General features: G+C 49.4%; 1 protein-coding gene across 1 annotated transcript in view; it reads left to right on the top strand.

Moving 5' to 3' along the window:
- The window catches only part of TUFM (Tu translation elongation factor, mitochondrial), a 379,939-nt gene that overhangs the window by 250,180 nt on the left and 116,342 nt on the right, over positions 1-13,417 (top strand). The window contains exon 8 of the mRNA XM_069652151.1: positions 4,268-4,372. Within this exon, the coding sequence (XP_069508252.1) occupies positions 4,268-4,372 (105 nt within the window). The remainder of the gene's footprint in view (positions 1-4,267; positions 4,373-13,417) is intronic.

The following is a 13,417-nucleotide window of genomic DNA, read 5'->3' on the forward strand; positions in this document are numbered from 1 at the left end:
AATTTCCCCCGAGAGGAGCTCTAGGGGACGCGTTCATAGTGGGCTGGGAGTTTCCACTCCTGTACGCGTTTCCACCAGTCCCTGTCATACCTCAAATGATCAGGAGGTTGAGAAGATTCCGGAGGACCATGATCCTAATTGCCCCAGACTGGGCCAGGAGAATGTGGTACCCGGACCTTCTGGACATGTCCATCTGCCCTCCAATTCGCCTTCCACTCGAGGAGAATCTTCTCTCACAGAAGGGAGGTCAGGTTCTCCATCCAGACATCAGAACCCTCAACCTTCACGCTTGGCTTCTGAAAGGTTGAGGTACAAGGATTGGGACCTCCCTGATGACGTCGTGGAGGTGTTGCTTTCGGCCAGAATGCCAGCAACAAAGTCTTTATACCGCTGCCGTTGGAACAAATTTTGCACCTGGTGTAGAGAAGAGAATATAGACGCCCTTTTCATGTGGTACACCAACAGTGTTATCCTTTCTACTCTATTTGGCAAATTCAGGCCTTCAAGTTGGCACTATCAAGGGCTATCTCGCAGCGCTATCGATCTTCAAGCGCACTGCAGAGGAGCCATCATATAACCTCTGCTAGAAGGGTGAGCGAATTACAAACTCTATCTTGTAAACCCCCCTCATATAATTTTTCATAAAGACAGTTGTCCTACAGGTGAAGCCTAATTTCCTCCCAAAGTTGGTTTCTGAATTCCACATCACTCAGAAAATTACCTTCATTCTATCCTCCTCCCCATCCGGGAAAAGAGGAAGAAAGGCTACATAAGCTGGACCCAAGGCAGTATTTAAGCTTTTACATCAGCAGACTTGCTAGGATTAGGCAAGCAGACCAACTGTTCGTAGGTTACTCAGGGCACAAATTGGGACTACCGATAACAAAACGGACCATTTCCAGATGGATTATTTTGGCCATTCTGGAATATTACAAACTAGCAGGGAAAGAGCCTCCTCAAAATCTTACGGCTCATTCAACCAGGGGTATCGCAGCCTCTTCGGCCCTCCAAAGAGGGGTTCCGGTTCGAGACATGTGTGGCTGCCACATGGTCGTCCGCACATACCTTCACAAGATTTTACAGCCTGGATTCCTCCTCTAGTCAAGAGACTAGGTTTGGCAAAGCCGTATTACATTCCTAAAGGGAAACATGGCATTTTTACTCCCACCTCCAATTACACACCACTGCTATGGGAGTCTATCAAAGATAAGGAATACGTCGGAGGACACAATCCCTTCGAAGAACAAGTTACTTCTTACCTGGTAACGTTCTTTCGATGGGATGTTCCTCCGACATATTCCTTATTGCCCCTCCCATCCATCCCCGCAGTAATACTTCCCTTGTGGTTGCAGCTTACCCTTCTTCAAGGTCAATAACCAATTCATGCAGGACTTATCTTATGCTACAAAACGGAACTGAGCAACGGACGCTGCGCGTGGCTATTTATGGGCATGGTGACGTCGGCGCCGATACAGTGGCTGTCGAGGGACACCAACTCGACGGATGTCGATGTGCAGTGCCCTCTACTGAAAAAAAAAGAATTCTGAGGCCAGCAAGCTGGAGACGATTATCAAAGATAAGGAATACGTCGGAGGACACAATCCCTTTGAAATACAGTTTTAAAGGTCAACCGTCTCAAAGGACAAGAATGTAAGGGCTCAAGTGGAGCACCCATTAGGAATTTCAGAACTAGGTTCAAATCCCATCCCGGTACCTGGAAAGGAAACGGTGGGAACACATTTGGCAGCCTTTTGAGAAACTGGGAAATCAAAGGAATCTTAAAATAAGAACACTCCTCAGACGAGCGCTTAAATATGGACAGCGCCGCCAGGTAACCTTCAATAGTACCAACTTGCAGGCCCTTGTGGGCCAAAGAAAGTAAAACGTTACCGGGTAAGAAGTAACTTGTTCTTTTGGTTGCAGTTACTTCCGCTCGCAGAGTGAGTGAGTTGCAGGCACTCTACGCCAAGCCACCTTTCACTGTGTTTCATAAGGACCGGGTTGTCCTTAAGGTTAGTCCTTCTTTTCTTCCGAAGGTTGTCAGATTTTCATTTGAGGCAGGTTATTCTTCTGGCGTTCTATCCTCCGCATCCTGGTAAGGAAGAGGGGCTCCATAGGCTGGATCCTAGGAGAGCTTTGAGCTTCTATCTTTCACGGATGTCCCAGTTCAGAGTGGACGATCACTATTTGTGGGAGACGCTGGAAGGCGTTTAGGTCAAGCTGTTTCTAAGCAGAACTTGTCCCGATGGATCATCTCGACAATCTCTGAATGCTACCGTCTGGCTGGTAAGGACACTCCGGTGGGCTTACGGGCCCATTCTTCTAGTGGTGTGGCTCCCTCTACTGCTCTGCTTAGGGGTGTTCCCATTCGGAATATCTGTGAAGCAGCCACATGGGCCGCTGTCCATACTTTTGTAAAACGCTACTCCCTGGATTCTATCCGTGGGCAAGATTTAGCCTTTGGTAAGGCGGTACTGTATTCTGCGATTTGATTGGGCATTCTAAAATTCTAAAATCTTTTCCCACCTCCATACATTGGTACTGCTTTGGGAGTCTGTCATAGATGTGGAATACTTCAGAGGACACAATCCCCTCGAAGAACAAGTTACTTTGGAACATCACATCGAATGAACGTTACCAGGTAAGAAAGTAACTTGTTCTACTCATTCAGAATAAAAAGGTCTCGCTAGGAGAGTGGATGGGGCATATAAAGGATAAATCTCCCTAACAATGTGTACTCAAGTTTATTGATAATACACTCAAACGTTGATCCGTGTTGGTACCACTTCCTGACTCAATGCTTAAGTGTAAACTTTGAATAGAAACGCTATATCGAATTTTACGTATCCCAAGACTTGGCAATAACACATTGTGAATCGTAGATGGTATGGCTGTACTGGGTTAATCTCATTTGCTCACAGTACCTCGGTCTAAGCAAATCATTGTTTCCAAATGGAAATGTGAATAGTCTGACTAATGTGCAAACATTTAGTAGAAAGACCATTTTAAATAATGTGTATCACAGTGCTTATCAAACCCTTAATTGTGCATCATACATAATACATCTGTACTGAGTTTACCTTGTTGCGCAGAGTGTCTCGATCTGGTGAAATATTTGATAATTTGCTGCCAAATGGAAATATGTTAACTGATCAGATTCCATCCTATGAAGGGAAAAAGAGGGTACATCTCAATGCAGTACACATTATAAGCTAGCCGTTTGAAGAATATGGGTCCTGTCTACAAATTACCTTTCGCATTCGGGCTGAAGGTTTAAAAAATATGTAGTATCCTGCTTAAAGGTAGCATTTCCTTTCTGTAGCCACAAAGGATTCACTGTACTCGGTAACGAGAACTATAATTATACCTGTGATTTTGTTAATGCATGAAGTCCTGTTATGCATTTCTCTGATAGTGAATGTATTTGAACACTATAGCTAATTTTGGTGGCAATATTTTCCCTGTACTGTTAAAATGTGGTATTCGTACTTGGACTCCTTTTGGCAATGGTTTGAAAATGGTTCCTACCTTCTTTGGATATGATTGGTTATGTGTATATTTGGATTATTTGTAATGCTATACCCTAGATGTTCCAGATTAATTTGGGGTGTCTGGGTACGCCTTAGGCATTTTAGCCAACAGGACATGTATTCTAAAAATCCTGATTTCCCACCACCCCACAATCCCCTACTTGTATGTACTACACGCATACCACCAGGTCAAGGGTCTTCCATATATAACGGGGGTCGTTTGGTCTTTAGGACACTGTACTGGTTTATGCATGCCTCTAAGGGGCTTTTCCTTCTTGTTGGGTGATTTGTGGTCCCGTTGTTGTCCCTACTCCCTTTTGGTGGATGCCAGCCTCTGGTATTGGACCCACAGCAGTGCAGTAAGGATTCCTTTTAGACCATTAGTGTTTTTATTTTATTTTTTAAAACTTTTTTTTTACTCTGAAGCCTATTTTCCTTTTATAGTTTAGCAGATGTAATCCTGAACCTGTTGCAGACTTCTCACCCTGATCAGGGTTACTTCAAATTGGGATAATAAATTGTAAGAATGATGGTAGACAAGAAGGACCTTGAAAGGGGTGGCCAATGTTCGCCCTTGTATACAGCTGAGCAGGCTTTCTTTTTTTTAAAGATATTTGTAAGACTTTTGTACATTTTCTTTCCTTATAACCCTCCAATTCAGATTAAGAGGCTTCAGTTCTGTTTGCCTAATATTTCTGATACAGATGTTTTCATTTTTTTTAATATTTTTTTTGCAGGCCGTGGAACAGTCGTCACTGGTACGATGGAGAGAGGAACGGTGAAGAAAGGCGACGAATGCGAATTTATTGGTCACAATAAGCACATTCGCTCTGTTGTAACAGGTCAGATTCAGCCCAACCTTTCCCTGCTATGGGCTTTGGATTTCTTCTCTGGGGTATATGTGAATCTGGTTCATCTTGCTCTGCCGATATGACCTTTAACGTCCAGGAAGCTTCATTGAGGTTTTTTAACTAGATGGCAGTCTATCTGGTTAGCATAGAAGATGGATGCTTTGACTTTGAAGCATGATGGCAGGCTGTTCTGGGTGTGTATGCCAATGATTGAGAGGAGCTGTATGGGTGCATGACTTCTTGTGTGAATGTGTGTGGTCGTGGAAGGCTGAGGCCTAAAGGGTCGTTGATGCACACAGCTTGCAAGTACCTGTTAACATGTGGGGCATTTCTGAAGCGAAAGACAAGTTTTGTTTCTGTGGAATGTTTTATATTGGTAAGGGCAACGTCCTCATTCGTGTTGTCGCCATATTGGCTTACATTAGTGCATCCACTCTGGGAAGGTTTTTGTTGAGATGGATTTCCAAAATCAGCCCGGTGGGAGGATTTTGGGGGCCACTATATCATGCTCAACAGGGAAGACACTGAGATATTTGTCAAAACTCAATCAAGCTAAGGTAGCTGAGCAGTCATGGCTTTGTCTCCGAAAGTTTGAGGGTGGTCTAGGGCTACAATGAGTCCACAGAGTAACACCAATAATTCCAGTTACACAGGAAGTATAAAAATACAATTGTTAGGCAGTAGGTTTAGGAATAGACAATTCATATACAAGTATTACTGCACAAATCCTTATAAAACATGTACGCATTCACCATTTGGAGAATAGATTTGCATATTAATAACCAGTGCTCTGCCGGGGAGTAATCTGATGCAAGGACAATTAGGAAGAACCTGGAAGAATCTACACAGACCGCTTCCCTCCATCTTAGAGTGTCCAACCCTAAGATGGTTTGGGGCCTTCTGTCCAAAATTCACCATTTGCAAAGAATACACGTCAGTTTAAGTTCAGATAAGAACAATTGTTCAAGCCAACACACTAGGATAGGCCTAGGGGAAGGATCCATAACTGTGGTTCCACCACCAAAGGTCATGTTACAGTGAGTTTGGGGTCAGGATACCCTATGGGAGATGGGGTGTTAGGACATGATACCCTCGCATGATGGACATATGTGTAGAAGGCCAACCTAGTATTGTGACGGGGAAAACCATGGGAGCTGTAGCCAAACCAGTTCAAGGTAGCAAGGCGAGTAGTCTAGGCTAAGTCTCACGAGATGTTGAGCTTGAAAGGGGTCTCCAAAGAGTACACACAGTGCAAAGTCAGGGATCACACTTGGACAATCAGTTATATACAAATTCTCATTTATTTATGGCCATATAACACTAAGAAAAATTACTACTAACAGCTAGCATCATACTACTAATAATGGCTATATAGATATAGATATAGATATAGATATAGATAGATAGATCTATCTATCTATCACTGGAGTTGGGCAAAATGCATATACAACCTCCTGTGAAGAAAGGGGAGTATTGGTGTACGCACTGTAAGTCCACAGAGATACACTACTAGCTTCAGAGGGCCATCCCTAGGATGTATGGGGCATTGTACCTAAAAGTTCTCCAAAGTTCCATAAAGCTTTGTTAGGCTGGAAAAAATTAAGGTTGGGTCCCTGGGGTCCAATGAGTTTGAAGAGGTAGAGGACAAGTCCTAACTAACATCCACATCCACAAACAAGCAATGGCAAAGCCAGACTATTACAAAAGGTTCTAAAAGTCATCAAAATATTTAAGAGGTAGTTGGGGGTTCAGGTAAGTATTGTTACAACTCACCCCCTGTACTCCAATGCCTTGTAGGCCTTGGCAGGCCTGCTGAAGAGGACCCAAAGTCGCTTTCCCGCCAACGGCTTCAGCCCTTGATGCCTAGGGTTCTGCAGGTTCATGCACTTCTCTGGTCTGCAACAAATTCTGCTGCAAGGTCTTCAAGTTGGAGAAGGCAGAAGAACTCTTTGCAGGGCCCCTCTAGGGACAGGACTGGACGCAGGAAAGCAGTTTCGGATGACAGCCACTGATGCACGGCTACACAAGAGGGTTCACTTGCCGCGGTCAGACTTCACCTCCTATCTTGGGTCTCCTTCACAGTAGGACCTTGACTTTTCGCAGAGGTGAGTCTTATAGCAAAAGATGAGCATCCCACAAATTCCACACCAACTAAGAACAGACCCGTCTGAAGCTCGGTAGCCCAAACTCTGAGCTGGTCAGCCACTGGGCAGTCCACAGGGCACTTCGGAAGGCTCTCCTTCGTAGGACTCAGATTTGACGTTGAGAATTGATATTTCCTCCACTAAAAGTGTCGCAGCTCCTTTGCCCGACTGCTTGAGATCTTCCACAAGAGGGGGCTCTACCGGGACAGCAGCAGAAGTTGGTTGTCATGCCATCTTCCAACGGGTCTCCAGTCTCCTCGCGAGTCTTGCAGCAGGACTGGATTCTTGGCGCCTTCGGTTTCTTCCAGGACCTCTCTCGGAGTGGGTCAGGGGTCCTCTTCGAGGGGATTGGGTCCTCCGACGTATTCCATATCTATGACATGTAATCACCACAGCTGTGCTGCTTCTGAAACTTTTTTCGGCGTCTGCGTCCTGCATCAATGACGTCGATGCACCGTCGTCTAGGACCTCCTCCGACGTCATCCGATGTGATAAGTAGGACGCACGACGCCCGTAGCCTCAGTTCCGTTTTTTCTGCGAACGTGTTGCTTCGTGATTCCTGGTTCACGCCTCGACTCTTTAGAATTCTGTTCTTCTCGGTTTTCTCGAACCTGTTCGTTTTGTGAAAATCCTTCGTGTGAAGATGTCTTCTACTTCGTCTTCGACCCCGCGTCCGGGTTTCAAGAAGTGCGGGGAGTGTGGGTCCAAGATGTCGGTGACGGACTCGCACGACGCCTGCCTCTGGTGCCTCGGGGAGGCCTACGACACGGATGACTGGATCGACTGCCAGTCGCTCACGTCCAAAGCCTTACGCGAACGTAAGAAGAAGTTGTCGGTAGGTCGGGTGTCCAAACCCAGGAAGTCGAAGTCTGCAGGGCTTTCGATGGATGATTCGAGGGGTTCTCTCCGCGTCATCGTCGGAAGTCTTGTGGGTCTCCTTCTAGGAGTCGGTCTCGCCACTCCTCAGCCTCTTCGAGTCATTCTCGGAAGCGCCGACACCGGTCGTCTTCCAGGTCCTCTTCGGAGGACTCTGCCCGGCACGTCGCTTACCCCACCAGCCGTGCGACGCCGGAGGAATGGGCTTCCTTCAGGAAGAACATGCTGGCGATTCTTGAGTCGCAGGGTACTATGCCGTCCGCGCCCCCGTGTGGGGTCGGTCGTGAGAGGTCGAGAGACACCGCTCGCAAGAGTGGTCGGCACGAGTCACGGGAGAGGTCCCGTTCGGACAAGGAGACTTGTTCTCGACATACCCGTTCCAGGTCCCGGTCCTCGACGCGTTCGAGACCGCGTGCACCTGTGAGGTCTTCGAGGAAGACATCGACGTCTGAGGCGTCGACAGGCTTTCTCGAGGCTCCGGCTCCGAGGAAGTCGTCAAAGCCGTCGACGCTCAGGTCGTCGAGGGACACGCTTGAGCCTCCGGCTTCGAGGGCTGTGTCGACACCGCCGTTGCTGGAGGCGCTGCATCTGACGTCGACGCTGATTTCCTCGACGCCGATCCTCTCGGCACTGATGCCGGTTCTCTCGACGCTGGCGCCGATTCGCTCAACGCCATCGAGGCCTTTCGTGTCGGAGGTACCCCGTGGCACGGGAGAACCCCCAAGGAAGGCTCTGGTTAAGAGCAAGCACTCTCGGGTGCCTTCTTTTCGCCACCTGGACTATATTTCAGAGGCGGGTGAGGATTCTGATGGCCTGGTTCCTAGTCAGGTTCCAGATGAAATTGTCTCGGGCCATAGTCAGTTTGACGATTTGAGACAGTCGCTGCATGATGCCAGTGGACTGGACACCTCTCCGGAGGTGGAGTTTTGTAGGCCTGAGCCTGGCTCTCATGCCGATTCCTCGTACCGGCGCCTTATGGCTAGGGTTTCTGAGTACTTGGGATGGTCTGCTCCCCCAGGGGAGTTTGTGCAGGATGATCTGATGGACATCCTTGATGTTGGTCCCCCAACTGATCCGGTACTGCCGTTCCATATGGCTTTACAGAGAAGGGTGGCGGCGGCTTGGACTGCTCCGGAGAGTCTCCCGGCGGTGGGCAGATCCTTGTCGCGAAAATACCGTCCAGCCAGTAGCGACCCCTGCTACTTGACCAGGCACCCTACTCCGGAGAGTTTGGTGGTGCAGGTGGCCACGGCCCCGGCAAAGCAGGCGTCATACCCTACCATCCCTCCTGATAGGGACAACAAACGTTTTGATGGCTGGGCGAAGAAAGTACTTTCTTCTGGTGGTATGGCGCTTCAGGCGGCCAACTCCATTTGTGCCTTGTCTCGTTCCACACACACACTGTGGAACTGTGTTGCGTTAGCGGCTGAACATATTCCCGAAGGGGACGAACGGGATGGTTTCCTTGCTATGGTCCAGGATGGTAAGGATGCCATGTGTGAGTCCGTTCAGTCGGGTTTGGACTTAGCTGAATGCGTCAGTAGGTCCATGACGGCGAGCACCGTGATAGGCAGGTTTGCATGGTTGCGGAAGTCGGGGTTTGCTCCTGATGTGCAGTCCTGGCTCCTCAACATGCCCTTTGACGGTGAACACCTTTTTGGCAGCAAGGCTGACGAGAGCCTTGAGATGTTGCAGACCTCGAAAGCTGCAGCGAAGTCGTTGGGTGCTGCAGTTCGCCAACCTCCGCCTTTTCGTCCTAGGGGACAGCAGTGGAGGGGTGGTTCCTTTCGCTATTACTCGTCCTTCAGTAAAGCGAGAGGAGCTGGCAGTCAAAGAGGCCAACGCAGGGGTACCGGAGGTGGACGACAGGGTACCCGTGGTGCTAAGGCCGCTCGGGCAGTTGCCTCTTTGCCCTCAGGTAACGCCGCGGCCGCTCCCACTCAGTCATGAGGCCATGTCCCATGGTTCGCCGGTTGGGGGAAGGCTGGCGCAGCATCTTGTAGAGTGGCAAGCCATTACTTCAGATGTGTGGGTTCTGGAGATCATAACCCACGGCTACTGTCTTCCTTTTCGGCACAGGCCTCGCGACAATCCACCGGGGAAGCTCTCTTTGCAGAGTCCGGATCCGCTCCTTGCGCAGGAAATTCAAGCCCTGCTGGAGAAAGGCGCCATAGAACTGGTGCCTGTAGCGAGAGGAACAAGGGATGGTATTCCCCTTATTTTTTGGTTTCGAAGAAAGACGGGGGATTGAGACCCATCATGGACATGCGCGGTTTGAACAAACTCATCAGGAAGGACAAGTTCAAGATGGTTACTCTCTCTCAAGTCCTCCAGGCCCTTCAGCTTCAGGACTGGTTGGTGTCACTCGACCTCAAGGATGCTTATTTCCATGTGCCGATCCATCCCCAAGCACAAGAAGTACCCGAGGTTCGCGGTTGGCGACTCGCACTTTCAGTTTCGGGTCCTGCCGTTCGGATTGACCTCCGCCCCGAGGGTTTTCACCAAGCTCATGGTGGTGGTGGCAGCGCATCTCAGGCAAGGGGGGATTCACATCTACCCCTACTTGGACGATTGGTTGATCAGGGGGAGCTCTCCCGAGCAAGACCTGGATCATCTGTCCGTCACCTGCCACTCCCTTCACAGGCTGGGCTTCTCCCTCAATTTAAAGAAGTCCCATTTGACGCCAACACAGCGGCTCCAGTACATCGGAGCAGTGCTCGACACTTCCCTGGGACAGTGTTTTCCTCCCCAGGTGAGGGCTCTTCACATTCAGCAGATGTGCACAAGTTTCAGCATGCCCAGACGCTCCCAGCGTTCGAGTTCTTGAGGCTGCTTGGCCTCATGGCATCCTGCATTCTTCTGGTGCCAGAGGCTCGCCTGCGGATGAGATCTTTGCAGTGGGCGCTCAAGACGCAATGGTCGCAGTCCTCCGGCAGGATGTCGGACCCGGTTCAGGTGCCGCCCTCGGTCGCCCGGGACCTTCTGTGGTGGGCCGTCGAAGGCAACTTGATGAAGGGGGCTCCTTTTTGGCTTCCCTGGCCGGAGGTGACGATCGTGACGGATGCATCCCTCACGGGTTGGGGAGCTCATGCCAACGGGCTCACAGTCAGCGGTCGTTGGTCTCCGTCGGAGTCCAGACTCCATATCAATCTGTTGGAGCTGAGGGCCATCAGGCTAGCCCTGAAGGCTTTTCTGCCGACTGTGCGAGGAAAGAGTGTCCTGATCCTGACGGACAACACAGTGGCCATGCAATACCTCAACAAAAAGGGGGGGGCAGGGTCACTTCCTCTGTGCAGGGAGGCGATGCAGCTCGAGTTCTGGGCCATCCAGCAGGAAGTTTCGATCTCGGCAGTTCATCTGGCCGGAGACGAAAACGTGACGGCGGACGCTCTGAGCAGGCAGAGCACGATCTCTCACAAGTGGGAGTTGGCTCAGGAGATTCTCCTGGAGATCTTCGCCCTTTGGGGGACCCCTCAAGTGGATCTCTTCGCCTCCAGTGTCAACCGGAAGTGCGAAAGGTTTTGCTCGCGGGAATTTCCTCCAAAAGGAGCCTTGGGAGACGCGTTCGTGGTGGAGTGGTCATTCCTGCTGCTGTACGCGTTTCCTCCAGTCCCCGTCATCCCGCAAGTGCTGCGGAGGTTACGGAAGTTCGGTTCCCGGATGATCCTCATTGCTCCGGCGTGGGCTCGGAGGACGTGGTACCCGGACCTTCTCGACTTGTCCATCTGCCCTCGTCGTCTTCCCTACCGAGACGATCTGCTCTCACGGGTGGGGGGTCAGGTTCTCCATCCAGAGGTCAGATCCCTCAACCTTCACGCTTGGCTTCTGAAAGGTTGAGGTATATGGATTGGGACCTCCCTGAAGACGTGATGGAGGTGTTGCTTTCGGCCCGAAGGCCAGCAACAAAGTCTCTGTACCGTTGGCGTAAGTTCTGGGACTGGGGCCGAGTTCAGAATATGGATCCTTTTGCATGTGACATACCCATGGTTCTGTCCTTTTTACTTTCTTTGGCCCACAGGGGCTTGCAAGTGGGTACCATTAAAGGTTACCTGGCGGCGCTGTCCATCTTTAAGCGCTCGTCTGAAGAGTGTTCTTACTTTAAAATCCCTTTTAATTTCACAGTTTCTGAAAGGGCTCACTAATTTGTTCCCTCCGTCACCTTTCCTGGTGCCCGGTTGGGATTTAAACCTTGTTCTTAAGTTTCTTATGGGTGCTCCGTTTGAGCCTTTACATTCTTGCCCTTTGAGGCTGTTAACTCTGAAAACTGTTTTTAGTTGCGGTTACTTCCGCTCGCAGAGTGAGTGAGTTACAGGCACTTTCAGTTAAGCCACCCTTCACTGTATTTCACAAGGACAGGGTTGTCCTTGGAGTTTGTCCTTCTTTTCTTCCGAAGGTAGTGACGGAATTTCATTTGGCCCAGAAGGTTGTTCTTCCGGCATTCTATCCTCCTCCGCATCCTGGTAAGGAAGAGGAGAGGCTCCATAGGCTTGATCCTAGGAGAGCTTTAATCTTTTATGTTTCGCGCATGTCCCGGATCAGAGTGGACGATCTACTCTTTATTGGTTACGCTGGAAAGCGTTTAGGGCAAGCTGTGACGAAACAGACTTTGTCTCGCTGGATTATTTTGGCCATCTCGGAGTGCTACCGCTTGGCGGTTAAGGACCCACCGGCTGGCTTGCGGGCCCATTCTACCAGGGGTATGGCTGCATCTACTGCCCTGCAGAGGGGTGTTCCTATTCGCAACATCTGTGATGCAGCCACCTGGGCTTCAGTACATACGTTTGTACGTCACTATTCCCTTGATTCCATCCGAGCACAGGATCTGGCCTTTGGCAAGGCGGTCCTTTGCTCTATTTGATTGACTATTCTAAATTTTGATTCTAAATTCTTTCCCTCCTCCTTGCTCTGGTACTGCTTTGGGAGTCTGTCATAGATATGGAATACGTCGGAGGACCCAATCCCCTCGAAGAACAAGTTACTTTCTTACCTGGTAACGTTCTTTCGATGGGATGGTCCGACGACGTATTCCATATCGCTCCCGCCCTGCCTTCCCCGCTGCAGAATTTCTTTTGCGATTGCAGCTTACATTCCGCAAGGCTTTGTGTCTGACTGGCAGTTGACTAATGTCACACGTTCTGGGGGAAAAAACTACAACTGAGGCTACGGGCGTCGTGCGTCCTACTTATCACATCGGATGACGTCGGAGGAGGTCCTCTACGACGGTGCATCGACGTCATCGACGCAGACGCCGAAAAAAGTTTCCGAAGCAGCACAGCTGTGGTGATTACATGTCATAGATATGGAATACGTCGTCGGACCATCCCATCGAAAGAACGTTACCAGGTAAGAAAGTAACTTGTTCTTCTTATCCAAAAAGCTAGGTAAGAGCTGAAACTCCCATTAGCCAATGAACGATCCGGCCCACACACACCCCAGCAGTGGTCCATTCAAGACCACTGGTGGCATAACTCATGAATACCGCTCAGACACCAAAACCAGTTTTTGGATTGCTGCCAGGAAGTGGGTTGGGGCTGTCTGGTTCCAAATACTCATGGCCCCGCAGTAGCCCACCAAAAGCCTTTGCTTTCTCGGGCACTGGAAGTCCATATACAGATTTTCCTGGCCTCTCAGGCCAGTAAGAAGGGTAAAAGACCACATGGCCAAGGGAGAAACAAAAAACCATGTAGCACGGCCATGTTTGCACAGCGACAGTTGGTAGCCAAACGCAGTAAAGCTAAAGTAAATTAAAACACTGAAAAAAGTAACTCTTGGCACCAGATTGCTCCTTAGGCACACCTAGAGTAAGAGTAACCAAAAATCCTCTGAGTGTTAGTTTAGGGCAAAACAAAGTGTACCCACATTGTACTGCACTTTACAATGATAGTTTCCAAAAGTGGCAACAAAGTAACAGGACTAAGGGAAATGTTTCCCAGTACTGACGGTCTGAAGGACATGTCAGTTTCCCCATGATAAATGAGCAAAAGTCAGTGTAGTGAAGCTTAGGGCTTCACTGCAC

Source organism: Ambystoma mexicanum, chromosome 3p (genome assembly GCF_040938575.1).
Source record: "Ambystoma mexicanum isolate Mex_15411 chromosome 3p, UKY_AmexF1_1, whole genome shotgun sequence".
Classification (NCBI taxonomy): domain Eukaryota; kingdom Metazoa; phylum Chordata; class Amphibia; order Caudata; family Ambystomatidae; genus Ambystoma; species Ambystoma mexicanum.